General features: G+C 50.1%; 2 protein-coding genes across 2 annotated transcripts in view; one reads left to right on the forward strand and one right to left on the reverse strand.

The window, feature by feature from the left end:
- Positions 1 to 219: 219 nt before the first annotated feature.
- On the forward strand, positions 220 to 23052 carry LOC102006514 (chromosome unknown open reading frame, human C18orf8; the record flags this gene model as incomplete). Its single annotated transcript, XM_005372708.2, is given in 19 exon segments — positions 220 to 296; positions 2643 to 2727; positions 4437 to 4493; positions 6271 to 6357; positions 10232 to 10372; positions 10618 to 10721; positions 12893 to 12982; positions 13071 to 13176; positions 14556 to 14667; positions 16935 to 16979; positions 17186 to 17239; positions 18919 to 19047; positions 19287 to 19393; positions 20888 to 21007; positions 21253 to 21330; positions 21612 to 21716; positions 21803 to 21871; positions 21953 to 22178; positions 22889 to 23052. Coding segments are annotated over 19 exon segments (1872 nt in total), but the record flags the coding sequence as incomplete, so codon positions are not given.
- Positions 22771 to 27530, reverse strand: part of Npc1 (Niemann-Pick disease, type C1) — a 43466-nt gene continuing 38706 nt past the window's right edge. Inside the window, exons 21-25 of the mRNA XM_005372706.2 lie at positions 26710 to 26910; positions 25814 to 26045; positions 24912 to 25025; positions 24145 to 24307; positions 22771 to 23561 (exon numbers count right to left, since the gene is read on the reverse strand). Coding sequence (XP_005372763.1) covers positions 23479 to 23561; positions 24145 to 24307; positions 24912 to 25025; positions 25814 to 26045; positions 26710 to 26910 — 793 coding nt within the window. The 3' untranslated portion in view covers positions 22771 to 23478. The remainder of the gene's footprint in view (positions 23562 to 24144; positions 24308 to 24911; positions 25026 to 25813; positions 26046 to 26709; positions 26911 to 27530) is intronic.

Raw genomic sequence — 27530 nt, forward strand, 5'->3', positions numbered from 1 at the left:
GGGGACCCCGGGCCGGCCTTGCACGGGGGCAGCGCCGGGGCGACAGGCCGGCGGGGTGCGCGCTGCTGTTCTGAACAAAGCCGCGACCGGCCGAGCACCTGTCCGCGGTAGCTCGGCGAGCGGACGGCGGAGCGCGGCGGAGGGAGCCCCTGCGGGGTTGGCTTGCGGTGTGGGCCCGTCCCGCGTTCAGACCGTAACGTCGCCGCTTTTCCCTCGCAGGTGTTTGCCGTGCGCTCCGGCGGGGCTACCGGGGTGGTAGTCAAAGGCCCGGACGACAGGAATCCCATCTCATTTAGGTAACAGGATTGTCATTTGGGGGGAATATTTCCGCACGTAAACAAAGTGGCATTTCTGTGATCCAGAAGTTGTGGTGTAATTTTGTCTGTTTTCTCCAGAGTTCACAAGGAGTTTGTGTGGTGTGTGTGTGTGTATACCTCTGCCTGTCCCTGTCTGTAGGACAGCGAGCAGACACCTGTCTTGGAGCACATACAGGACACCTGTCAGAGTGAAGCATGTGCTCCAGGTGATGTGGGATCCAAATACTCCAAAAATAGGGCCCCTGCGTCCCGGCACAGTCCTTGAAATCAGCGCGCCAGTCGGGTGTGCCGAGCGGGCTTTGCTGCCTCCTTCCTCCCGGTCTTGGTAGAGGGTGTGTTGGGTGGAGAGTCGGCGTTTCTCATGGAGTATGACAGAGGTAGTGTTCAGGGTGACCAGACGTCCCCGTGTACACACATTGAGCCGGCTTGGTTAACAGCAACCGCTTTCACTTTCAGAAGTGTCTGATTCTAGTGATAAAGGATCAGGTCACCTAAATTACTGTGATTACAGAAGGGAAACTAAACCACAGGCCCAAATGAAGTGGTGACTGAGAGAAGAATTTTTACAGTTGGTCCCTGTTAACAGGAAATGCTTTGAAATAGAAAATAGTCGACTTCACGTTAGTATTTTGTTGTCAGGTGCCCAGCAAGCGGGGAGGGCAGCCCTGAGCCGGCACTGAGCATAGGACGCCTGAGTCAGCTTTCGGTGGAGCGTGGGGCGGGTAGACGAGTTCTCCCAGGGCGTGGAACACAGGATCGCTGTGACTTTGCTCTTGGGACGGCTGGGGAGGTTGAGCGAGGTTTTAAAGTGTGGATGGGAAGATTTCTAGGTGAAGAGTCGGGAGGCTCCTAGGTGAGACCACTGGGGCAAAGGCTTGGCACCTTGGGAACCCCAGGTCCCTGTCACTGAAGGCAGGGGAAGGGGAGATGGTTGTGCCGTGGTCATGGACAAGGCCTCCTTGAACCCTGTGTATTTCCCTGTGCCGTCGGGGCTTGTGCCTGAAGATTATCAGGTGCGCACAGCATGGTCACATCTGGGTTTGGAGACGTCACGCTGTTCGCATGTCTGAGGCTGGGTTGTTGGGGTGTCACAGAGGACAGGGTGCTGCCGAGGCGGGCGGCGGCACAAAACCGGGGCTCTGGGGAGGCGCCTGCCATGGCACTGAGGTGGTGAGGCCATGGGAGAGTGGGAGGGAGACTGAGTGCCACGGGTTGGCTGGACTTGGGGGGCTGGGGGGTATTGGATTTAATTTTTTCTTTTACTTATTTATTTATTGTCTTTTTGAACCAGGGTCTTGCACTTCAGGCTGGCCTTAAGCTCACTTTGTAGCCCAGGCTGGTCTCCAACTCGAAATGATCCTCCTGCCTCAGCCTCCTGAGTGCTGGGATTACAGGCGTGCGCTACCACACCCGGCTTCCTTTACATTTTTTAAAAAACAGCTCTAGTGGGCTATAATTGGCCCAAGAGAAACTGCGCATACTTAATGACATGTATACTGTCACCACAGTCAAGATAAGGAGTGTGTCCCCCCGACCCCCGGCTGCTTCATGCTCATCTGTGGTCCACCCTTAAGCCAATCCCTGTTTGACGCAGGGTCTCGCTGTGTAGTTCAGGCTGGCCTTGAACTCACTGTGTAGCCCAGGTTGGCCTGGAACTCTGGGCGCTCTTCTTGCCTCAGCTTCGCAGATGTGGCTTTAAGTCCCCTGTTAATGTGGTTTGAGGGAGTGTGTTAGCTGGAGATGGCTTGGCAGGGGCTGTGCAGGGGGTGGGCCGGAAGTGAAGGAGCAGGGTCTGCTGCCCTGTGAGAGCTGTGGAGAGCGGCTGCGTGCGTGGAGAAGATCACTGTGTGGTACATGGCATATTTGTGCCTGAACTGCTTCTCAAGGGACAGGTACAGCTGATCCCAATTCTCGTCTCTTCATCCATTGTACGGTCCACGTTTCCAGCAGGTTGTTTCCAGTTGGCTTCTGTTTGAAGAGAGATCCTGCTGTCGTCTTCAGAAACAGAATTCTGATGTTTAACTGTCTTGTCTCTGTCTTAATAAATGATAGTACGTAGGGCTAATCCCAGCATTTGGGAGGCTGAAGCAGGAGGATTGCCACGGGTTTGAAGCCAACCTGGGGTATAAGAGAAATCATGTCTTTTTTTTTTTAAAAAAAAAAAGCAGTTAAAACTCCATCATTTAACTCTTGTTTTTGTTTTGTTTTGTTTTTTTCCTGATACCGGGAATCAAACTCACAACCTTGCGCTTGCCAGGCAGGCGCTGTGCCGCTGAGCTAAATCCCCAGCCTGGTTAACTCTTAACTTGTTCTTTTTCCTTAAAGAATGGATGACAAAGGAGAAGTGAAGTGCATTAAGTTTTCCTTAGAAAACAAGATACTGGCTGTACAGAGGACCTCAAAGACAGTGGTAAGATATTCCTTAAAAATAGCATTAAAAAGAGAACGTTAAAAGTACATTGCTACTGGGGTGCAGCTGGACTGGGGTGCAGCTTGGTGCCCTCAGGGTGGTTGCCCGGCATTCACAAGGCCCTGGCTTGCTACCCAGTAAGAGAAGTCCTTTGGGAAGAGAAGGAATTGGCAAATGCGCACATTTAAGGGAGCTTGTACAGTATTTTACTCTCCCAAAAGGCCTAATTATATAGCATTGTGCTGGAGCCTTTACAGATGAGAAAGATATTTGAGTGGATAGAAAAAGCTGATTTAGTTTGACATTTTGACTTCAGAATTTTTCAAAAGCCAGTGATCGCTGGGGCTGGTGCGGCTGCTCTGGCTGGCTAGGCGAGTGTCTGCTTCCTCCCTCGCTGCTCCACCTGTGTCCTCCTGAAGCTGCACGCTCGGTGGGAGAGGACAGTCATCCCCGATCGAGGAGGATCATTTCTTTGGTTCAGGGTATGAGCAGTTGCGCTGCCCCGCTAGAACCTCCGGATGAGCTCTCAAAAGTAATGTGAAAAGTCATGCGTCTTTGTATTGCTTGACAGCAGCGCGGATTACATGAGGTACATTCTTGGCTACAGAGGCGCTAAGCTTTGTTTGAGTCATGCCCTTTTGTTTTTTAAGTCTTATTTTTTAAAGATTTTATTTCTCAACTGGTGCCTACCTGGAGACAGGCCTGAGAGAACAGAAGCCCCAAGCCTGGAGTGAATGTTAAGTTTTCGTAAATCCTACCAAGTTCTTAAGGTTAGAGACAGCATCACAGGTGTGTGGCCTTAGACGGGCCCTGTGTTTGGTTTAATGGTCTGCTGCTGCTATTCAGCTATTCTTCGGGCCAGGAACTTTGAAATCTGTTCTTGCAGGTGTAGTTGTAGATGAGGAAATTGAGGCCCAGAGAGATTTAAAATAGCTTGGCTTGTGCTACTGAGCTGCCTGGTGGAGCCAAGATTCGAGTTTTTGATTTTAATTCTTTGATTGCATGTTGGATGATTGTCATATCACCTCCAGCGACTCCATGCCCTTGAACTCTTCCCCTGCTGTTTAATTCTTTCTGGATTTATTTTTTATCTTTATCTGCATGTTTGCAGTACATAACAGTTGCGTTTATCGTGAGGAGTTGGTTCGTGTACAGAACACCTCTTAATTGTTTTTTCTCCTCTCTCCTCTCCCTCTGTGAGTTGCTCTGTTTATTCTGCCCTCTCTGAATGACAGCAGAATAGATATTCAGAGCTCACAGCACTTTGGTGCCCAGGAATATTTGCCATGACTGGGCTGGGGATGTAGCTTAGTGGTAGAGCACTTGCCTAGCAGGCCCGAGGCCCTGGATTCCATCCCCAGCACTGCAGAAAAGGGCAAAACAGGCAGAGTCCTGCACTGATCTCTTCCTCTCCTTTGGCCTCTTGGAATTTCTGGGTGCCTCTTGTAAGATGCAGTGACCTGTTTCTCTGACACACATCACTCATTTGAAGAATGAATTTGAAAGTCGGTTTCTAAACTATACCTGAATATTTAGATGAACTCTTTTAGCTGAATGGTAAACCTGCTGCTTTCAGTGGGGCAGATGATTCAAATGGGTCTTTGTGTCTTTCCCGTCTTTGAGTTATTTGCTGATCACTTTTTATCTTGTAGTATGCCCAGGCAGGTGTGCTGCCCAATCTGGATTTTTCTTTGTTTTGTTTCTTTCAGGATTTTTGTAACTTCATCCCTGATAATTCTCAGTTGGAGTACACACAGGAGTGCAAGGTATGATGGCCTGAGGGCTGTGGGTCGTGCATGGTCACCTGCTGGGTGCAGGGGCACCTGCTTGGGGTGGGGCTGGGGTGGGGCCTGGGTGACGGCTGCAGTTGGCCCGGGATTTGCCCCGGGATCTGCAGTTTTCCCAGTTGTGAAAGTCTCTCTTCCTCTGCACAGTGGGCCGGGAGGAGGAACCTGGGATGGTTGTGACTGGGGGTGTCCCAGGCTGATGGGTTCTGGCCTGGGCTTCTTCCCCGATTGGCCGGCCACGGGGCTCAGCCCTGCTTCCCACGTGGCACTGAGGGTTTTCCTCTTTCCCGCTGTTTTCTTTCCTCAAGTCCTTGTCCTTCTTGCGCCCTTTTTCGTTGTCTTTTCTGAGCTGTGGACTCTAATCCGTCTAATTAGATTTGCCAGTGTAATAAACTTGCCTGAGAGAGCTCGGCTGAACATGGCCCTGTGACACCGGGAACCCAACCATGCTGTTAGGGTTGGAGAGTGGCTTTGGCTTGGTGTGTCTTTGTGACGGTTGTGCTAAGTGGACTTTAGGGTGGCTCCTCTGGGGCGAAGGCGAGGTCACTAGGTAACCACACCCCACCCAGCCCCGCGGCTGCTGTAGGTGTGAGGCAGCTTCCCTAGCTGGGCCTAGTGCTGCCCGCTGTAATCCCAGCACTGGGGGAGGCTGAGACGGAGAATCATAAGTCTGAGCCCAGTCCAGGCAATTTAGCAATTTAGTAAGACTCAGTTTCTAAATGAATACAAATAAAACAAAAAGGGTTAGGGGTATAGCTCACTGTGAAGGTCTAGGCTTCAATCCTTATACCACCAAAAAGGAGAAAAGAAACAGCTTCTCAGGGGCTGGGGATTTAGCTCAGCAGCAAGGCGCCTGCCTGGCAAGCGCAAGGTTGTAAGTTTGATTCCTGGTCCCGGGGTTGTGAGGGGGGGACAAAAAAACAAAACGAAACAGCTTCTCATCTTAGACTTGCCCTGGGCTGTCAGCTGTAAGGTCCCTAACCGCATTTTGGGCAGCACCCACTGGAAAACTTGAGGCCTTTCTGCTCTTGTGGTGCCAGTTTTATAGGGTTGACCGAGAGAACATTCCCAGTACTGCGCTCTGGGGGAGAAGCTGCTGTCTGTGAGCCCTGTGTGGTGATCTGCTTACAGAGCTCAGGCTTCCTCCGCTATGGACCAGAAAGAAGGAAGATACGGTCTCCAAGGAAGTATTAAGGGCAACAGTCAGGCAAAGCTGTGCTAAAAAGCAAATTTGACTTGCTAATGAGGGGCCAACCTTTCTGGGTAACTTTTGTTAAAGAGTGATAGAAAGAGAAGGGCATTTAGAGCCCCGTGTGGTGGCACATGCCTGTAATCCCAGCACTGGGGAGACTGAGGCAGGAGAAGCATTGTGAATTTGAGGCCGGCCTGGGCTACAAAGTGAGCTCAAGGCCAGCCTGAACTGCATAGTGAGACCCTGTTTCAAAAAAAAAAAAAAAAAAAAAGAAGAGCATTTAAATTTTCTTTTTCTTTTCTTTGGGCTTTCGGAGACAGGGTCTTGCTATGTATATAGTTCAGGCTGATTTTGAACTCACTGTGTAGCCCAGGCTGGCCTCATGTGATCCTCCTGCCTCAGCCTCCTGAGTCCTGGGAGTGCTGGGAAGTGCTGGGATTACATGTGTGCGCCACCACACCAGGCCTAAATTTAAACTTCTGAAAAGAAATAAATTTAAGTTTTAAAGAGAGTTATAGCTGCCTTTCTTATTTATTAAATAAAGTCCTTCTATAATTCTTTCAGACCAAGAATGCCAACATACTAGGATTCTGCTGGACCAGTTCTACCGAAATCGTCTTCATAACAGATCAAGGCATTGAATTTTACCAGGTATTATATTTACGCTTGCTAGAGAAAGTTTGGCAGCTTTTGGAATTCAGCAGTAAAGAGAGATTTTGAGGTACTAGAGCTTTAACTTCTTGTTCGCTGTAAATTTTTGCTTGAATTTAAATTATTTTTCTAGTTAGAAATAATTTACTTTTAAACATGAAATATTTCAAATAATACCAATAATACCAAGATATGTTATATAGAAAGTAAAAGTCTCCCTGGAAGTAACTACCATGTGTAGTTTGGTGCATTTGCCTCCTTTTTTTTTTGTCTTTTTGAGACAGGGTTTCACTATTCAGTTCAGACTTGAACTTATTTTGTAGCCCAGGTTGGCCTCAAACGCAAAGCAATCTTCCTGTCTTGGCCTCCCAAGTACTGGGATTACAGGGTTGTACCACCATGCCAGGCCACTTGCCTCCATTTATTTCCGTACATATAAACATCTTCTCCTGAAATACTGTGTACAGACTTTGTAGCGTTGTCTTGGAAGTCTCTATGTAGTGTCCTGCTTATGGATGTGCTCACGATCTTTCACGTCGCTGATTCCCTATTGGACACTTCTGGCTTGACCTCACTTTCTTACAAGGACAAATAATTGTTCAGTAAATGAACTCATACGCATTTCCTTCTTTTAAAAAATTAATTGTATTGGTACACTTTAGGTATACATAGTAATTGCATTCATTATATGGAATTTGTACCTGTACCTGATATATCTTGCTTCTTTTTTCCCTGATCCCCTCCCTTCCCCTCAACCCCTCTTCTGCTCCTTATTTACAAAAGCTTTGTTTCCATTTTTTTCCTTCTTTTTAATTTTAAAAATAAAAGGAGGAAAACATTAACAGACAGACAACCTTTTACAGAATAGCAAAAGAACAGGACAGACAATACAGAGTTACAAACAAAGTGGTAGGAAATTAACAATGCTTGTTGTATTACATATTAATATCTTCAAAGTGGTTTCTCATGAAAACAGATAGAGGCATGCAGTACTGATCAAGGAATCATTGACAGTTTTTTTCAGCAAAGAAATAGAAGACAGTAGATCAACTATGTTAACTATCATGTATATACATACATACAAAATTTCTCCTCCTTTCCCTTCTCTTTTCCCACATTCCAGTTACCCTTTACCCTTGAGCTTTTTCCTATCATTTCCCAATGTCTATCATACCTCCCGAGTTTTTCCTCAGTCTGTTTTTTTAGCCAGTACCAGGTTGATTTTATTACAGTAGCTTTGTAGTATAATTTAAAACTCCACAAGAAGACTCCTTGAATTAATCAACAAATTCAGCAGTGTAGCTGGAAGAAACAGCTCATGGATAGGAAGAACCAACATTGTGAAAATGGCCATACTTCCAAAACTGCTGTACAGATTCAATGCAGTTCCCATTAAACTACCATTAGCATACCTCACAGATCTCGAGAAAACACGCCTTAAATTCATCTGGAACCAGAAGAGACCCAGAATAGCCAAAGCAGTCCTGGGCAACAAGGACAAGTCAGGTGGAATCACAGTCCCTGACCTGAAATTCCTTCTATTCTTTTTTTCTCCGTTGCCCTGCCTCTCTCTTCTCTCCCCCTTCCCTTGTTCTCTTCCCATTTGAACATTTTCTTCTTGCTTCCCAGTACCTATTGTCCATTTTGGTCCTTCTGCTATTGGAATTATATCGGGATTGCATTAAATCTGTGTAACAGTTTTGGAAGTATGGCCATGTTCGCTGTATCAGTTCTTCCTACCCAAGAACAAGGGATATCTTTGCGTTTCCTGAATCCTCTTCGATCTCCTTTTCAGGGTGCTGTAGTTTTCAATGTAGAGGTCTTTTGCTTACTTCATTAGATTGATTTCTAGGTATTTCCTTATTTTGGATGCTATTGTGAAAGGTGTGGTTTTCTTAATTTCTCTCTCAGTGAGTTTGTTTGTGTACAAGAAGGCTATGGATTTTTTTTTGGTAGTGGGAATTGAACTCATGACTTTGAGCAAGACCTTCATTTTTGAGTGTTAACTTTATATCCAGCTATGCTGCTGAATTTTGTTATTAAATGTAGAACTTTTTTGGTGGAGTTTTTGGGATCTGCTATGTAGAGTATCATGCCATTTGCAAATAATGATAATTTAACTTGTTTCTTTTCTGCCCTTCCACTTTTTATTTATTTTTCTTGTCTAATTGCTCTGGCTAATGTCTCCAGAACTACACTGAACAGCAGTGGTGGTTGTGCACAGCCAGCTTTCTGCTTTGTACTTCTGTAAGCTGGCATACTCGACATGTACTAAATTGGGTTAGAAGGTGTTTTTTGTCTTCCTGGGCCTGGCTGCTTTCACTTCCTGTGCTTCCCTTGTGCACGTTGTAAATGCTGCTGCCAAGGGGCTGGGGATTTAGCTCAGCGGCAAAGCGCCTGCCTGGCAAGTGCAAGGTCGTGAGTTCGGTTCCCGGTACCAGAGAAAAACCAAAAAAAAAAAAAAAATAGTAAATGCTGCTGCCGGAAGCATGGGTGAGGATGTGGCCCTTTCAGATACTATTTTCCCCTCTTTCAGATACTCAGGGGTGGGATTGCTGGTCACATTTGAATTTTATTTGTTATTTTTAGGGAACTGCTCTACCGTTCACCATGAAGTCAGACCATTTGGTCATCTTGCCAACAGTGTATAGGAGCTGTCATTTCTTCACAGTCTTGAAAATGCTGGCTGTTTATTTAGTGGCAGTGACAGACCTCATGCGTGTGAGATGTGGTCTCACAGTGGCTTTGGTTTGCATCGCTCTGGTTTTTTTTTGTTGTTTTGTGTATTTTTGAGACAGGGTCTTGCTATGCAATTCAGGCTGGCCTTGAGCTCACTTTGTAGCCCAAGGCTGGCCTTGAACTCACAACAGTCCTCCTGCCTCAGCCACCTAAGTGCTGGGATTATAGGCATACGTCACCATGCCCTGCTTGCATTGCTCTGATGACTGGGGAAGTTGGGCAACCCCCGGCCCTGGGTGCCTGCTAGCAAGCTCTCTCCCAGGGTAGTGTTAGGATCTTTCAGGTTTAATTTTATCAGCCTTATTGAAGGCAGAATAATTTAAATTTATGGATGGAGAGCATATACATACTTAAGCACAACATGTGCTGTCAGTGCCATGGTGCTTTGCTCTAGGGCTGTCATCAAAATCAGTGATGGCCAGCGGAAAGACCGCTTTAAACCAGCTTTAAATCCATCCCCAGAAAGAGAACTTTGCTCATAAGCTGGCATGGAAAGAGAGTTTTTAAAATTTTCTTGAGTCACGGTCTTGCTGTGTAGTCCAGGCTGGTCTGGAACTCTTCAGGGATCCTGCTGTTGGGGGCTCTCCGAGGTATTCCTAATGTATCGGAATGTGGAGAGCACATTTAAGGGCCCCTTGGTTATGAATACACAGCTACATTTCTCAGCAGAGTGTATGAACCCTTGGGTTAGAGAAAGGGACCCCTCAGGCCTGGGGCAGCTGCTGGGAGGCGGAGACAGCGGGGGTGGGAGTGGGGTGGGGGGTGTTGCAGGCAGGGAGGGGCTGGCCTCCTGCATGGGGTCCCCGGCTGCCGGTGTGTCCTGACCGTTTCCTTGGGAATGAGAACCTAGCTGTTCCTTGGTCTTTGTACCACGCTGCGGTGGGTGAAGGCGCAGACTTTGAAGCGGCCAGCTGCCAGGCTGTGCTCGCCCTGTCCGCCTGTTCTGCAGCCCCTGTGAGCCTCATTCTCCTCTTCCAAGAGTGAGGACAGGGCAGCGCCAGGCACGGGGCTCCCTAAGTCATCACTGCAGCAAATCCAAGCGAGCTTCCTGTTTCAGTGGGATGTTTAAGCTTTGCGTCCTTTTAATTTACTGTTAATCTTCTCACATACTGCTGCTTTTTGGACTTTGCTTCAGGTACTACCTGAGAAACGGAGCCTGAAACTCCTGAAAAGCCATAATATCAATGTGAACTGGTACATGTACTGTCCCGAGAGCGCTGTGATTCTGCTGTCCACCACAGTCCTGGAAAATGTTCTGCAGCCTTTTTACTTTAGGGTAAGACGAAGCACCCCCATACAAATCCCTTACCCCACCTTTCCTGTTTTACTTGCCTGACCCACTGTGACCACCAGGAGGGGCACAGCAGGGGCACAGCAGCGCCCCAGCCGCCCTGGGAGTGGCCCCTCGGGCCCCCTCGGGAGAGGGTCCCAGGTGGAGGTGTCCCTCCCCGGATTTCCTGTAGGGAAAGCGGAAACCTCAGAGGAATTGGGTGAACGCTTCCTACAACCTTCCCTCCGCAGGCTGGCACTATGTCGAAGCTGCCCAAGTTTGAGATCGAATTACCGGCTGCGCCCAAGTCAACTAAACTCGGCCTTTCTGAACGTGACATCGCAATGGCGACCATGTACGTGGTCCATAGCGAGTCCCCGTGGTGACTGTGTGGTCAGTGAGCACAGGGGTGTCCTGCCCCCTGCAGTGCTGGCCCTTGGGGAACGGCCCTTAGAACGCTTAGTAAGGACCCACCTGGTATCAGTTAGTTACTAGATTTTGTGGGTATAGGCAACCTGGGGTCTTCTTGGAATTTTTTTATATACCTGGACAGGGATGGGGACATAACCCTGAACCCTGAACCCTCACATTAAATGTCTAATGCACAGCTGGGTGAGGTGATGCGTGCTGATAGTCCCATTGCTCTGGAAGGCTGAGGCAGGAGGATCAAAAGTTGAGCCCAGTTTGGGCAACTTAGCAGGACCCTGGCTCAAAATAAAAAGCAGAAGGGGTGGGGATATAGCTCAGTACCAGAGAGAAAAAAAGAAATGATACCCTGCTGATGGAGCAGGCCTGACATTCTCTTGATTTTTACTTGTTTGGGGATGTTCCAGAAGGTTTTTTAGCTATGTAGTGTGATACAGTGAGAGGAACCTTGAACCAGTTTATTTCTTAGATACATTCATTTTAGAATCATCTTTTATTCTGTGAATTGAAGCTTCACATAGCCTTTAGCTAAAATACAGTATATCATAATTGTAAAGAAGAAAATAGATTAAGTATTTATCAAAAATAGAATTTAATTACTTAAGTAGGAAAATATATATATATAATTTTTTTTGAGACAGTGTCTCACTGGGTAGTTCAGGCTGGCCTTGAACCCACTATGTAGCCACAGTTGTCCTCAAACTCACAGTGATCATCCTGCCTCAGCCTCCTGAGTGCTGGGATTATAGGTGTGTGCCACCATGTCTGGCAGGAAGGTATATTTTCTTCTCATGGTACTGGGGATGGAACCCATGGCCTTTGCACTGAGCAACATCCCCAGCCCTTTTTATTTTTAATTTTTAGACAGGGTCATACTGAGTTGTCAGGTTATAAAGACTGGGCTCAAACTTATGATCCTTATGCCTCAGCCTCCCAGGGTGCTGGGATTGTAGGTGTGCACCTCCATGCTAGTTTAGGAAGGTGTATTTTCATCTGGAAAAGCAGACACCAATTTTAAAGCTTCATAATGAAAATTTCCTACAAAAAATGGAAATGGATACAAAGAACCTTCAATAGACCCGTATCCCTGATTCAGTAGTCATCCAAACTCTGCTGCTAAATTATTTCTAATTCTTCTATGGGTTCCCAGACTTGCTTTTTTTTTTTTAGTAGTGAAATGCTTTTTTTTCTTTATTTTTATCTGGGATCCTAGCTTAGAGAACAGGTGGGGTGAGCGGTCCTCGCTAAGGTGGTGCTGGGGACTCTTTGGTGCCCTCATGCCTGTGACCGCACCAGTGAAGTATTAACGTTTTAAAATTTTGAATGTTTTTGTTTTCCTGAGACAGTGCCTCGCTAGATAGTTTAGGCTGGCCTTGAATTTGTGGCGATCTTCCTGCCTCAGCCTCCCGAGTGCTGGAATTGCAGGTGTACACCAGCACACCCGGCTTCCCCAGCAGTGTTGCTCACTGGGGTGGAAATGTGCACTCAGAAAGTGGCCCTCGCAACATCTGTTAGATGACGCTTAACATGGATAGTGATTATATTTTCTTCTTAAAAGTGTACTCATTATATAAAAGTTGGAAAACATAGAAAGATAGGGAAATGTAGCTTATTTTACTGATAAGTATGAACATTTATTTCATATTTTTGCGTTGCATGTATAGGTTTGTGATTTTCTTTCAAAAGACTGATCAAAGTGTATTTAGTCTAGCATTCTTTACTTCTTTGTTTTTATTTTTTTGCAGTGCTGCGGAATTTAACCTAGGGCCTTTGCACTGAGCTACCTCCTTAACCCTTTTTTATATTGTTATTTTGAGACAGGGTCTCGCTGAGTCACTAATTGGCTCAGGCTGGGCTGGAACTTGCCATCCTCCTGCCTCAGCCTCCCAGAGTGCTGGGGCTGCAGGCCTGCACCGCCAGGCCTGGCTTGCACTTGAGTTGATTGTAGGTTTCCTTCACTGTTGTAAGCAGCTTTCTTGGGTGCAAGATTGTCCTGAAGTGTATGCGCGTAGTTGGCCCCACTGTGGCCTTGTGACTCAGCGTCTGGGAGGGCGGGGTGGACACGGCAGAGTGGCCCACAAGTGTCTGTGCTCTGGTTAGATACGGGCAGCTGTACGTCCTCTTCCTGCGGCATCATTCGCGGACCTCCAACAGCACCGGAGCGGAGGTGGTCTTGTATCATCTACCACGGTACGCTTCCTGCTCACTTCCTCGCCTTCTAACTAAAGTAGGAACCAAAGCCTGTGGATCGTTTTCTGACCTTTCTCTTGCCCTACAGAGAGGGCGCCTGTAAGAAGATGCACATCCTGAAGTTAAATAGGACGGGGAAGTTTGCCCTGAACGTGGTAGACAACCTGGTCGTCGTCCATCACCAGGATACAGAGGTCTGAGTTATGTGCAGGACTCTGATCTGGGTTTGTGCAAGTTAAGGTTGCTTGGAAGCATTGTGGGGTTTGGGCCTTGGTGGACCCCGTAGTCCAGGCAGGATTTACTTCCTGTCCCATCAGCATCCCCACACAGGCAGGACACAGAGGCAGGACGCCTTCCTCCCCACCAGGCAGAGGAATAGTAACAGCCTGGGCCGGGCCGTGAGAGAACGAGGGTCCCTTCCATCCGTCCTCCAGGTCCCCAGCTCTCCTCATTAACACAAAGAATCACAAAGCTAAAGGTCTCAGAGTCGGGGAGGGGAAAGGACAGGAAGGAGAATGAGTTTTTAGGGAAGAGAGAGAAAAAGAAAAGCAAGAACACATTGTGGAAGTAGGCAAAGTTTCTGTCAGTGAATAGTGACTGCACAGTTCTCTGTTTTTTGTTCTGTTTTGTTTCTTGGTGTACGGGGACTGAACCAGCACCTCGTCTTTGTGCTGCCACTGGGCTGTGTTCCCAACCCTTTTAATTATTTATTTGAGATAGGGTCTTGCTATATAGTCCAGGCCTACCTTGAGCTCATGGTGATCCTTCTGCCTCAGCCTCCTGAGTGCTGCGATTATAGGTGTGTACCACCATGCCCTAACCTGCTTTTTAAAATTTTGAGACAATCTCATTAAATTGTCCAGCCTGGCCTTGAACTTGTGATTCTCCTGCCTCAGCCTCACCAGTAGCTGGAATTGCAGGCATGTGCCACTATGTCCAGCTTAGAAAGTGCCCTTTCCTCTCAAAGTTTTGGTCTTCCTGGTGGAAATGGGTGTATTTATTTATTTTATTATTAATAGTTTGGTACTGGGAATCAAACTCAGGACCTGTGCTTGCCGTACAGGCACTTGTGCCACTGAGTTACATCTCCGGCCCCAGAAATGGGTTTAGCATTTTAAATAGTTTAGAGAAAAAGTGATTTCTCGACAGGTGATTAACTGTTTCAGAAAATAACCAGACTTAAGCCTTGGAACAATGATCTGAGCTAGCTGGGCTGGGAGTTCCCTGCGAAACTACAGTGTTGCGCAAGGCTGTGTCCTCCGTGCTTCACGTGTGGGTGCAGGTGACAGGGCCCGAGGATCCTGGTTTGAGGCTGTGGGTCCCACGTGACCTGAAGCCAGCCTGCTCTTTCTAGGCTGCTAGTGGGGCCTGTGGTGTAGACAAGCCCCTTCCCTCCAAGGCCTCCTGGGAGGGTGGCTGTCCCGTGTCTCTGACCAGCGGAGAGACCAGGACGAGCTTGCGAGAGGAGATGGGGATAAAGAGGCACGACTTGATGAGCAGTTTCTCCTCAAACGAGAACCTGAGCTGGGGTGGGGGGTGGGGAGACCCGATGTCGTGTCTTCTCTGCCTGTAGACATCCGTGATATTTGACATCAAGTTGCGGGGCGAGTTCGACGGTACGGTCACCTACCATCACCCGGTGCTTCCGGCCCGCTCGATCCAGCCCTATCCAATCCCTCTGGCAGGTGAGTGCCATTCCTGGGAGAGGGCGCCTAGCCGAGTTCTTGATGTGATCTTTGCTTTGCTTTTTCCTTTCTGTGGTACTAGAGGTTGAACGCAGGGTCTTTGCACTGGCTACACCTCCATTGCTTTGCTTTTCTTTTGAGACATGGTCTCGTTAAGTCATTGAGTTGCTCAGCCTGGACCTGAACATTCCATCTTCCCGCCTCAGCCTCCCAGGGTGCTGGGTCCCAGGCTACACTCTTGCTGTGACCCTCGGGAGTTGTGGTCATGTGGGGATGGGGAATACACAAGAATTCCCAGATTTGGGGCTTTCCTTTTCCTTTTGCATGCTGGGATGGAACCCAGGGCCTCAGCATGGCAGCCCGGTGCTGCGCCACCGAGCCCCACCCCCAGCCAATTTCTGTTTTTCAGAAAATGCAGCTCCTGCTGATTATGTAAGCTAACAAAGGTGTCTTATAAATGATTCTTCCTTTGACAAAAATAGAAGGCTGCTCTTCTCTGAGCTTTAGGTTGGAGACTGTGATTACCAGTGAAGCTCACAGTTTGCTGACCAGCTCGAACCATTTTGTGTTTGCCTGAGTGAGACTTGGCTTGTGACAGCTGTTAATAAATAAATACCCCATTCTCTGGTGAGCGGCGGCCACAGCAAGAGCTGGTGGCAGGGAAGACTGGGCAGGATTTCAGAAAAGGGTAAACCAGCTATTTGGTTCTTTTGTCCTGTTCCCAGGTTAAGTGCATTTCTTCTCTTTTTTTTTTTTTTTTCCGGTACTGGGAATCGAAATCAGTACCTTGTGCTTGCCAGGCAGGTGCTGTGCCACTGAGCTATCTCCCTGGCCCAAGTGCATTTCAAGGTAGAGCTCACGCAAAATTCTGACCTCTTTTAGAGGAGGTCGGTGTTCAGAGTGAGCTAGTTACGGTCAGTGTAGACCATGTGCCGCTCACACTTGGAACCGGGCAGCCCTGCTGTGCTGTCGGCTGGCCTCCCACAATCTGCCTGGCCTGCATGCGGATGCCTGCCCCTTTCACAGGGAAGAGTGAGCATCTGGCTCTGGGCAGGGGTTCAGCTGGACACGACCTCCCGGTAGCCCTCCCTGCTTGCCGGATCTGCTGGGAGCGTCCTCGCTGTCTCGTACAGTCTGGAAGGAAGTAGCTGCTTCTCACAGGTTTGGGTTTTGCAGCCTTCTGTGTTTTTCTCGAGCTGTCACTTTGCCCTGGGTGATAATTAGCTTTAGAAGACAAGAGTGAATGTGCTTGCTGCCCACTTGTCATGACGGTAACTGGTGATCAAGTGAGGAAAACTCACTGTAAACACTTAAAGTGTTCAGCTTAGATCTAGAGAAAAATGGCCCATTAAGAAGCAATTGGAGTGGGGATCGGGGGGAGGACGTGGTGGCACATATACATAATTTCAGCACTTAGGAGGCCGAGGCAGGAGGATTGCCCTGAGTTCAAGCCCAGCCTGGGCTACATAGCAAGACACCGTCTCAAAAAAACAAAACAAAACAAAACAAAAAACAATTGGTTCCATCCCCAGCACCACAGTAACAGAGGCAGTTGGGGCTAGTTGCCTTGTCATAGTAAAACAAGTGCCAAGTGTGGTCGCAGTAGTAGCCTGCTAGCCAGATGTGGTGGTGCATACCGCTAACCCCAGCGCTCTTGGAGGCTGAGGCAGCAAGATCACAGGGGCTTTAAACACCCGAACGGGTGTCACCAGAGGGCTTGTTTGCACCTGCAGTTGGGGTTCAGCATGTGTGTGTGTCTCGTGTCATTTATGAAGTGTCCAGCTGGGTCTTTGGCTGCGTGCATTTGGCGGGGGCGTGTGTTCTGGATGACCCCTTCCCCACTGAGTCTGGCTGCACGTGGGTCACTGGAATGGGGGACCGTGCTGAGCTTGCAGGGCCGGTGGGCAGTGTAACTGGTCACCACAGGTCCCTGGCAGGGGCTCTGTGTACACCTCCTCTGTGCGTGGTGATCCAGCTAAGTCTTCAGATAATCACGGCGCCAGGTGCTTTTATTGGCAACATTCTCCGTGCGTGTGGGTACTTTGAATCACAGACTCACCCCCCGCCCCCCGTAACAGGAAGCCACACTGTCATGGACTGTCCCCCGTGTGTGCACCAGGGGACAGCATCACTCATGCTGTCCGTCCGTCAGTCACTGTGGGCGGATGCACGTTGCGGAAGCCAGTGAACAGCGTGGCCCCCACAGCTCCAGGAACGCGTGGTGTCGTGTTTTCAGCCACTGGGTCACACTTGTTTTCTTACTCCAGGTCCTGCTGCGGTGACCAGCCAGTCTCCCGTCCCCTGTAAACTCTGTATCCTTTACAAAGGCCTTGCTGGCACGGGGGAAAGTGGCCACCCCTCCTCCACACCCTGGCCCTGGGGGTCCCCCGCCTCCCTGCTGCTGGGCCGAGAGAGCTGCTGGATTTGCTGAGCTTCCTGGGCTCCCTGAGTGGCCTCTGCACATGGGCGGGTGCTTTGTGTCACCTCTTCCCCACGTACAGTTTCCTATAACTAGCAGATTCTTCATCTTGGATTGTCTTCCAGCCTGACATCATCATCAGCGCAAGCCAAGGTAGGCCCGGGGGGCGATTGTGATGGAGAGAGACAGGCTTGCTGGTGTTCGGTAGGTCACCGTGTGGCCAGAGGGTGCGGTGTGGATCACCGACAGCAACCACTTACTCCCTCCCAGAGATGGCGTCATTCCCCTTCCCTGCTGCCCTCTGCTGCGCCTTCCTTTCCTCAGGAGTCAGGCGTGTGCCGTTTTTACTGTTAAAGCACAACAGCCCATCCCCTGCTCTGAGCCCATTCTGAAAAGCCAGACTCCACCACCTGGGGTCCCATTCCTGTTCCCCACTGGCACTGCCACATGTACCTGTGCCCACTTCCCTGTGTGTGCTGGGAGCCCGCTTACCTGTGTCACCTTGCCGTTGGAGCCCTCCACCTGGGACTTGTCTCTTCCCGAGTCACAACCTTGTGGCTTTCACCACTAGCAAACCTTCTGCCCCAGTCCGCAGCTGTCTTGTGTGCTTCCCTGTCTCTTGGAGGTAGCACTCGTGCTGTGGGCTCCGCGCCTGCCTTGGGAAGCGTGGAGAACGTGCACACTTCATTCCCCCGGGGAAGCCCCCGAGAGATGCCGTGCTGGCTGGCCTGCCTGGCGGTGCGGGTGCCCGTACACCCCAGGTTAATGAGTGGGCAGACTGTGAAGTTCCATGGAGAGCCCCAGGGTTGCCTGTTGGACCAGAGCCAGCGCAGAGGAAGCCAAAGTGCAGGGCTGACGGGCGCTGTGGGCCAGCGTCTTCATCTACACGAGACACGAGGAGGCTGGGAGCGGGGCAGGCACTCGTGGAACTAAGGACCTGTCGCCCTCCGTCCTTGGGCGGCTCCCCCTCCCGTGCCTCCTGTGAGGCCTTGTAGTCGCTGGCGGCCTGTTGTAAGGAATCAGCCCAGCACGTGGAAAGTGTGGCAGGCAGTCCTGCTGTCAGATGTGCTGCGGGGTGTTCTGGCTCCACAGTGCTTAGGAAGAAGGGCCATTAAGCACACTTGCAGCACCCCAGCCTGGGAGACACCAGGCTGTGCTCTCCTGAGAGGTGAAGCCCCTGCCTTGCCTGCATCTTTCGTTCACTCTCCTTCAGCTCTATTCACTGAGATAAGCAGAGCTGGCTCTATTGAACCAGATGGTTCCTTTACTGGCTAGAAGAATGTGATCAAGTCCAGGTGAGAATTGCCTCCTCTGCTGATGGCTGGAACGGGGGCTTAGGCAAGAGCCTGTAAGATCCCAGGACTAAGACATGAGATGACATCTCAGCCAAGGCCATGGGATTCAGAAAGAATTATACCTTCCCGGCATCAAAGATGCCAGCCTTGCCTACATCAAGCTGTCCTTCGCCTTGCTAATTAGAGGTCTCTGTGCCGAGTACAAAATGGCTGTTTTTTCTTACAGCCAGTGCCTGCAAGGTTTTTTCCCCTAGCACTCTGCTGCAGCCCCACCTACTTCCGATTGATGCCAATAAAAGCCACGAGCTTTTAGCCTTGTGACCTTTTGTTCCACAGAGAACACTGGTCATCCCAGAGCTCCTCCACCGAGGAATACTGTCTTCTACTTCTGTGTGCCATATTGCTGGGTGGGAGACCTGGTCCCTCTGTGGGGTTTCAGTACCCCAGCCCCAGGGAACGTCGTTTGGATGAACCACTTGTTGGGATGTTGCTCTTGTCTGCACCGTACTGTTAAAGCTGCTGCTTCTTAAACCCCAGGTTACCTCTGGAACCTGCAGGTGAAACTTCAGCCCATAGTAAACCTCCTGCCAGATAAGGGGAGACTGATGGACTTCCTCATCCAGAGGCGGGAGTGCAAGATGGTCATCCTGTCTGTGTGTTCACAGAGTAAGTCCTTCCTTGTGGGGAAAGCAGGATCTTCTACCGATAGCCACCAGAGCTGTTTTTCACTGCTCACTAGAAGGGTTGCGATTTTTAGGAGTCAAATCTCTAGTGTGGCATTCCCGAGTGTCCTTCCAAGGACTCTTTGCATTGGTAAACCTGGAAGATTACTTTATCAGCAGCACGCTGCGGTTCCTATGATTCCGTGCTTGGCTTGATCTGCGTGCACATTGTGTCCTTTCCAGTGCTGAATGAGTCAGACAGAGCCACGCTGCCTGTGATAGCCACCGTTTTTGATAAACTGAACCATGAGTATAAAAAGTACTTGGACGCCGAGCAGAGTTACACCGTGGTAAGTTGGATGGGTGGTCACGAAGTCTCCACTTCCCCCATGCATTTTCTAAGTAATTAGAATGCAGGATTACGACTGTAGCGTCCCGGAGGTCTGACGTGCGGCACAGGCCAGGGAGGCCATAGGACACTTGCAGTCCCTGTCTCCCACTAGCTTGAGGCTGCATCTCAGTGCCTTCACCGCGTTTGCTTCAGTCGTCGATCTGTGTCTCATCTTACAGAGACCGAGCCAGTCGGCCTCTCCGTTAGATGAGGAAACCAGTCTCAGCGCCGCACTGTGTTCTGCGCCCCAGAGCCCGGACTTCCCACAGCAGATAGGACTTCCAGAGCTGGCCCCGCTTCCTTCTTTCCCTTTAGGCAGTGTAGCTTCTCCAGCGTCCTGCTGAGGTGAAGCATTAGCACTGTGCTCTGCGCCTAGGAGCGTCAGGTGTCCGTAGTGAAGGGCTGGGAAGGATGAATGTGGCTGGGCACCAGGTACGATGGCACCAGTGGAGTGTATCGTCTAGCTCGGAAGTAGAAAAGGTCGGGCCGAACGGGACAAACGGTCTCACTTCCAGGACCAGATTAGTCCCGAGGGTAACGGCAGAAGTGGCTTGAAACAGTAAACTCCGGACTCCAGTCCCCAAAGCGCGCTGCGGAAGGAGGCTGTGGCACCTGGATCCCGTATCCCTGTGCTCTGACAGTCTCAGGTGGCTGAGCCCTGCCAGGCTCCTCTCTCGGTCCTGCTCCTGGTGTCTGGGGCAGTGGAAACCAGATCTGACCCCGTAAGCCACTTTCTGGGCTTTCCTGCCTGTGACTCCCAGACTTCACGGACCCACGCACCGGAACACGGGGGCCCCGGAGCTGTGGGGTGGGGGGCTCTCGGGCTGCACCCCACAGCTACGACCACAGCTGCGTGGTCTGTGCTGCTTTGAAACGTGAGGGAGAATAGTGAGGTCCGCAGTCGTCACGGCCCCCCTCGGTTACATTTGGGGAACTCTGGCTCACCGTTTAGAACCCCATCGTGCTGGGTGCAGCTCGGGGTAGGCGCCTGCCTTGCGTGCACGAGGCCCCGAGTTCTGTCCCCAGCACTACAAAGAAGAAAATGCCCAGAGACTCACTGCAAAAGCTGTTGATTTATTGTCAGTTTCATAAAATGGTGCAACCAGCCACGTCGTTTTTATTAGATAACAAAGGTCGCACAGTCCAGGAGTAAGAAAATTAAGAGTGTTTAGAAATTTTCAGAGGTTAAAAAAAATATGTATTTGAAGGGAAACTTTCAGTTTTACATAGTTCTGCCCACAAGAATCCTGAAGTATTATGAAATTTCCCCAGCTGTGACCTAACTCTTCCAGCCAGCACAAGCAAACGCTTTCACGTAAGTGGTGATCGGAGAGGCTTTGGTTTGTGTCTGAGGCTCACATCTGGGAATCCAGTCTTTTTGGGCTGACGGTGACAGTCAGTGCCCTTTCTCTAGAAGATGCTGCGGTCACAAGCTCACGAGTTATCATTTCAGGCCATGGAAGCAGGGCAGAGCCGCAGCAACCCACCTCTCAAACGGCCTGTGCGGACCCAAGCTGTGGTGGACCAGTCTGACGTGTACACCCACGTGCTGTCGCCGTTTGCGGAAAACAAGGTGCCGCAGCCTCGAGGTCTCCTGACTGGGGGTCCCTGAGGGGAGCGGAATGCACGCCGGGACGGGGCCCGGCTGCAGCTGTCTAGCTGGGGCCTGGCTTCTGATGCTCAGATTCGTGTGCAGAGCCAGTCAAACAGAGCAAATGGGCCATTTCTCATGGGAACGAGTAGGGAAGGCTGGGAATAAACAGTTCCATGGAGCTCCTTTTGCAACTCTGCCATTTACAAAGCGCCTTTCCTCCGCAGGAGATGCCACATAAGTTTGTGATAGCCGTACTGATGGAGTATATTCGCTCTCTGAACCAGTTTCAGATCGCAGTACAGGTACCTTGCAGCCGGCACACGTTACCCTGCGTTAGCCACAGACAAGCACCGTCCGTCCTCACTGAGAAGACTCTTATGTGCTAGAAGGGTCCCGGAAAGGACAGAATTTTGAGTGACTTTCCTGACAGTCCCACATCATTTTTAGTCAAAACGGGAAGTGGGAGGTGAAGACGGGTTTCTGAAGTCACTTTGCATCAGGACACGTCTACCCCTGGGAGTCCGGGTACCCAGCCGGTGGCAGCTGGGTGATGTGGACGTGTGGTTTCTCCTCCTGTCCCCAGCATTACTTACATGAGCTGGTGATCAAGACGCTCGTCCAGCACAACCTGTTCTACATGCTGCACCAGTTCCTGCAGTACCATGTGCTCAGCGACTCCAAGCCTCTGGTGGGTGTCACTGGCCTTATTTTGCTGTGGTGGAGAATTTTCAGCATCACCTTTCCAACTAAGGCTGCTCTCAAACTGTCTTTCAGGCTTGCCTGCTGCTGTCCCTGGAAAGTTTCTATCCTCCGGCCCACCAGCTGTCTCTGGATATGCTGAAGGTAATGTCGGGCTGCCACAGCTTCCTGGGACGCAGGTGTCTGTCCCTGCTATTGACCTGCACGTCTCTCCCCGATTTCCAGCGGCTCTCAACTGCCAACGATGAGATAGTCGAAGTCCTTCTGTCCAAGCACCAGGTGCTAGCCGCCTTGAGGTTTATCCGGGGCATCGGTGGCCACGACAACATTTCTGCACGGAAATTTTTAGATGCTGCAAAGCAGACTGAAGACAACATGCTTTTCTATACCATATTTCGGTTTTTTGAACAGCGAAACCAGCGTTTGCGAGGGAACCCTAATTTCACACCAGGTGAGTGCAGTTGCAATTCAGACCCGGAAGAGTAGCAGGAAGCCACTGTCAGGTGAGCAGCCTCTCAGTAAGGAGGACTCCTGCAGCCCAGGAAAAGTCCCTGCAGCCCACCTGGCCCTTAACCATGCCCTGTAGTTGAGCAGGCTTAGATGCTGTCAATTCACAGGAGCTGGAGTTGGGTTGCGGGTTGAGATGCTCAGCACCCAGTCCAGGCAGTCTGGACACAGCTGGTGTCTGACAGCAGACCTCGGAACAACTCCTTAGGAACGAAGTAAATCGTGGCTGTAGGTTCTGTTAAAGTGGCTAGGTCCTGCCATGGCTAGGACTTATTAAAGTTACGCTAACTACTTCATCTCCAAATAGTGTTAAAATCTAAGGGTTTTCTTTACCCTGGAGAAGGAACAGAAATCTTGAGATTTCTTAAATTGGACTCTCGTTTAGGTCTGGCAGCTTTTTTTTATAATGCAAGATGGCATTTAGTGACTACAGTGACAGCATCTCCATGTAGCTTTGTGCTGGTCCCTCTCAGCATGCAGCCAGGGGCTAGGCGTTGTGAGGCACCAGTTTGCAACAGAGAGGGCAATCCCAAAACTTAGGAAAACATGGTATTTTATTAAAGAAAAATAAGTTAAAACCCAGTGTACAATCTATGAGCTATATTCTTGTTTTCTTTCCTTAACTGGTGATTAAATCTCTCTTTTACTTTACAGGAGAACACTGTGAGGAACATGTTGCTTTTTTTAAACAGGTTTTTGGAGACCAAGCTCTAATGAGGCCTACAACGTTCTGAAGTCACTTGCTAGGTTTTTTAATATATATAAAAATGTGTAAAAAGTTAATTTATTGCATTAATAAAGCTCTTTAAACTACAAAATGTTATAGTAAACTGTATCTACAACATCCTCAAATATTGCTAAAAATATGATATAGAACGTGTGATGGCTTACTCCTAAAAAAGGAGAGTGCATGGATTGGCCTTGGCCTTTATAAAGTGTCAGTGGGCAGATCTCATTCCCAGCCGTCCCAAGTGTCCTTCCTTTCGCCGAAGATGAGATTTCCTTCTTGAGGAAATGGGGTGTGGGAGGAATTTTAGTGTCCCATGGTCGCCTTCAGATTTCACTAATACTGCTTCAAAAGTAATGCATTCCTGAGTTTACAAGCGTGGTGCGGGCGCTGCAGCGAGTGGTCTGACATCTGGACACCAGCAGCGTTCAGCTCAGCCCAACAATATAACTACGGCCCAGTCGTCAACGGCCCAACGCTCAGACACAGTTCAGAGTCAGCAGGCCCTGCCAGCGGGCTAGAAGTTCAGGAGTCGATCTCGCTCTGTGCCTCTGTATCGCTCTGTAGTGGCACGAATTTTAGCTTTACTTACGGATGGCCCTAGAAGAGAAAGAAAAATTTATTTCTTCATGAGGAAAGGAGCCAGTTTATACTGGATAACAGTAGCAGTTCGTGTTGTCCAGAAATTGGGAAAAGCCTCTCATTTCCTCTTGTTTTGGTGTTTCATCTTAGTTACAAAGCTGTAGGGGAGAATTAATACTGCCTTTCTTTCAACCAGGGGCCATTTGTGTAAGGTGAAACAGCCACAGAAATAAAAAGATCATAAAACAGTCTCCAGAGGTGAGCAGCAGGGGCACATTTTGCTACGGGAGGCAACAGAGAGTTGTGAGCACTGCTAGGCTGTCACTTCTCCACAGCAGTGGCCTCGGCCCGCTCACTTCCAAGTTCATTCAAGAGCTGACCCAAATCAGGTCACCAGAACGCAGCCATTTCCTAATGAAACAACTTGGACAGCCGTACAGCTCCTGGGTAGGGTTTGTTCTCCTACGCAGACAATCAGTCCTACTTAGCAGATTACCACTAATGCAAGTTCACGTTCTACTATAAAAGGGTGCTTTAAGATACATTTATTTTTAGTAATGTGCTTTGCCCCATGTGACTTGTTACAAATAGGAACTCTTACCTATATAACTGAGGAGGACAGGCAGAAATACGAGTCCGTGAGTGGCTCCCAGTAAGACCATAGCTAAATACATCCGGAAGTAAAATATCTGGAAAATTTGAGACTTGGCAAAAGCCAGCACTACAATCCCTCCAAACTTTGTAAGAGTGATTCCACTGAATATCTAGAACAAGAAAACAGTAGTTAGAAACTTTTATCAGCCTATTCTAGTCGAACACTTCCTCATACAAGATGTTCAAAGTCCAGAGTAACCTGGGACAGCTCTCAGAGTTACTGACAAGTTGAGCTGTACCTAAAACTGACGCGCTGCTTGAATGAGCCGGAAGAATGAAAGTACTTCAAGGGTAAAGCTGTGTGGACAGTCTTTTCTGCGTAAACTGAGATAATATATTCATATGGAAACTTTCAAGTATCTAAATTGCTATAAAGCAAATTTATTTTTTACCATTTAACAATATTTTCTCTAGTAAAGCAGGTGGAGGTGGCCTAAGCCCAGACAGCAATAGGCTGCTTGCTGGGCTCAGGGTCATGGTAGCCCCAGGTCGTGCTGGCTTCCTACTCAGTCATCACAAACGCATCCAGTTTGGAAGAGGTGCAGATCTGTACAAGATGTGGCTGTTCCGTGAACTGCCTGAAAGCTTATAACCCGTGGGAGCTGCCCTCTGTGTGGAGGACCCTGGTTCTGTTTTACCTACTGAGTTTCTTCCTCTGAGCAACACTGTTGGTGGGTAGGCGCCTCGTGTTGTTGCCCTGCTGAGGATACTCACGGAGCTGCCCATGTGGGCCAGCGCTTCTTCTGCACGGTCCACGCGTCTTCTCCTGCAGCTCACCGTGAACGCTCTGGTTATGTGGCTGCAGAACTCCACAGAGATGCCACAGCTCTGGAATACAGCACTTCTGTGAGAGGGTGGCTCTTTTCCAGGGGATAATTCTAAGTGGCCACCCCTTCGCTGGTGAGAAAGCTGGTGACCACGGTACCCTAACAAGCCCTGTGGCGTATGACAAAGCCCCCACCCCAACACCCATCGATTGTGGCAGGAACTTGGGAAGCTCTTGCACGTGCTTTGCTTAGGGGAAGCTGCTGAAGCACTGAGGTTCTCCACCTCACCGAGCCAGCGCTTTTGTCACCCTTGCCTGGCTCTCTGCTGCTGCACCTGAGGCAGGGCGCGTCCTGGTGCAAAGCACAAGCACACTGCCTCTACCTTCTCCGATGTGCACATCACCGGAACTCTGAAGAAGCACCTGGCAACTGCACGGGAGGCACCACCAGGAGGGAAAGGACAGTTTTCTAAGTAAAACATGAACATCTTGCTTTCACTGTGCTCCATGCTTTTATAGTCCCTTCAGAACAATAAATGAAAGGCAGAATCCCCAAGCTAGAGCGTGGTATCACATTGCCACCATGAGCTACAGCACAAGCCATGCTACTTACTACAGCTGCAAGGCAAGGGCATGGAGCAGAGATGGGACGGAGGAGCAAGGTGGGTGCTTCTGCTCCCAAGGGCGCCCTCTGCCCCTCCACACCACTCCCTGGCTGCAAAGGCTCAGCACGCCTCAGCACCAGCTGCCAGAGCCAGACGTGGTATTTGCTCCATCTGAGGGTTGCTGGGGAATTCAAGCCACAACTCGTGACACAGCAGCCAGTGACGAGAAGGCAACCAGGACTCACCATCACCAAGTTGACCAAAGAAACTGCGTTCAGACTGATGCCCCACAGCCACATGACGCCGAACATGTTGACCAGGATCATGGCGATGGTGGCACACATGATGATGGCAGACCACAGCTCACAGCCCAGGACCAGCAGGGTCACCAGAAATATGGACCCCAGGGACACACTGAGGTTAAAGACGGTGTCCTGGATGATGGTCAGGTACTGCTCATAGAAGACGTAGAACACGCTGGGGAGGAGAAAGACTCCGTGAGCGCTCCCGCTCTGCTAGGCGCTCACTCCTCAAAGCCGAGGCCCCTCCGAGAGGTGCGCCTGGAGCAGCGTCTAGCAACCTGCCTGGATCTCAGACGGCCGCTGACACCCAAGGGAGAGGCAGCAACGGCCCAAAATGTGTGTTTAATAAAGAGCTGTTGGTAAGCCCAGCCTATGCTTCTGGATGTTTACAGGGCCTCCCATACTATGCTGAAAAAGAAGAAAAAAGTCCAGACCTGCTCGGGGAACTAACTCAGGCCATTTTCCCCAGTGAACCGGCTCATCCTAAGAAGTAGAACACACACTCTGCCATCCTCGCACAAAAAGCAGGCTGTCCCAAGTCATTAGCAGTCGGGGTGCACGTCCGTTGCCAGGCAAGAGCTCTGGCTGGCACAGCCTCCCTGGGGAGCCTTGCTTTGCACCTTTTCCTGTGCCAGCTCGCAGTGGGTCTCTTCCAGGCAGGGTGCAGCACAGAGCAAGTTCTGTGTCTGCAGCTCTCACACCTGGCAGGGGCGCCGCAAGCCCTTGATGTGGGTCCCCTGTGCTTGCTCGGGACAGGGCAGGTGTGAGGACCAGCACTGAGGACTGGGTCCACCGACGCAGCCTGGCGGGGAACGCTTGTGTGTGCGATGCGCTGTTACCTGTATGGGAACACGCGGTAGTTGCTGCCTTTTGCGCTCATGGTTCTGGTGATGTTGCTGGCCACGAGCCGGGCTTTTCTCAGCGCATCGATATAGTCCGCGGAGGTCTGAAGCACGGTGTGGTAGGTCATGAAGTACGTGGCGCCGACGCTGGTGCCGTTGTGGAGGAGCTTCACTGCTGAGCCGTAGGCCGCATGTCCCCTGAGGAGAAGCGGTGAGTGTCAGAGGTCAGGCCCAGCGAAACCAGGCTAAGTGAAGTCCCCTGAGCCAGCTCTGAGGCCAGGCGCAGCTGTGTGTCAGGAACAGTGACCGACAAGGGGACGTGGGCGGCGTTCGCCTGTCTCGCCCAGATCGGCCTCGCTCCCACTGCGGTGTCTGCGGTGTGCGGCCGCTGGCGGCTATCTGGTTCTGTGTATGTAATCAAACATGCTCTGATACAGAGTTTACTCAGTGCTGTTTGTAACAGGAGGCAGGGAAGGGCAAGCGCTGGGGCTCCAGCCCTGCTGCCAGCTGTGTGTGACCCCGCCAGAGCTTCGGTCACCTGTGCCCTGGACACCACCATAACCCAGGCCGTGGGATGCTGAATGGAGGGAGGCCAGGGCCTTGGCCAGGTGTTGACACTGGGCACCCCCATCACAGTGGCCACCACCTTCGTAACAGCTCTGCTCCTTCCCTGTGTTATAAAGGCCAAAGCATTCACTCTGCGAGCAATGTTTTAGGGGCCAGACTTCCAAGAGGACCTCGTGTAGGTCTCAAAACACAGACACAACCCCTACGATTAAACGAGACGACTCGGCCAGTGTGGATTTGCACGAGAAACA

The sequence above is a fragment of the Chinchilla lanigera genome, unplaced genomic scaffold (genome assembly GCF_000276665.1).
Source record: "Chinchilla lanigera isolate Chin_1 unplaced genomic scaffold, ChiLan1.0 scaffold00001, whole genome shotgun sequence".
Classification (NCBI taxonomy): domain Eukaryota; kingdom Metazoa; phylum Chordata; class Mammalia; order Rodentia; family Chinchillidae; genus Chinchilla; species Chinchilla lanigera.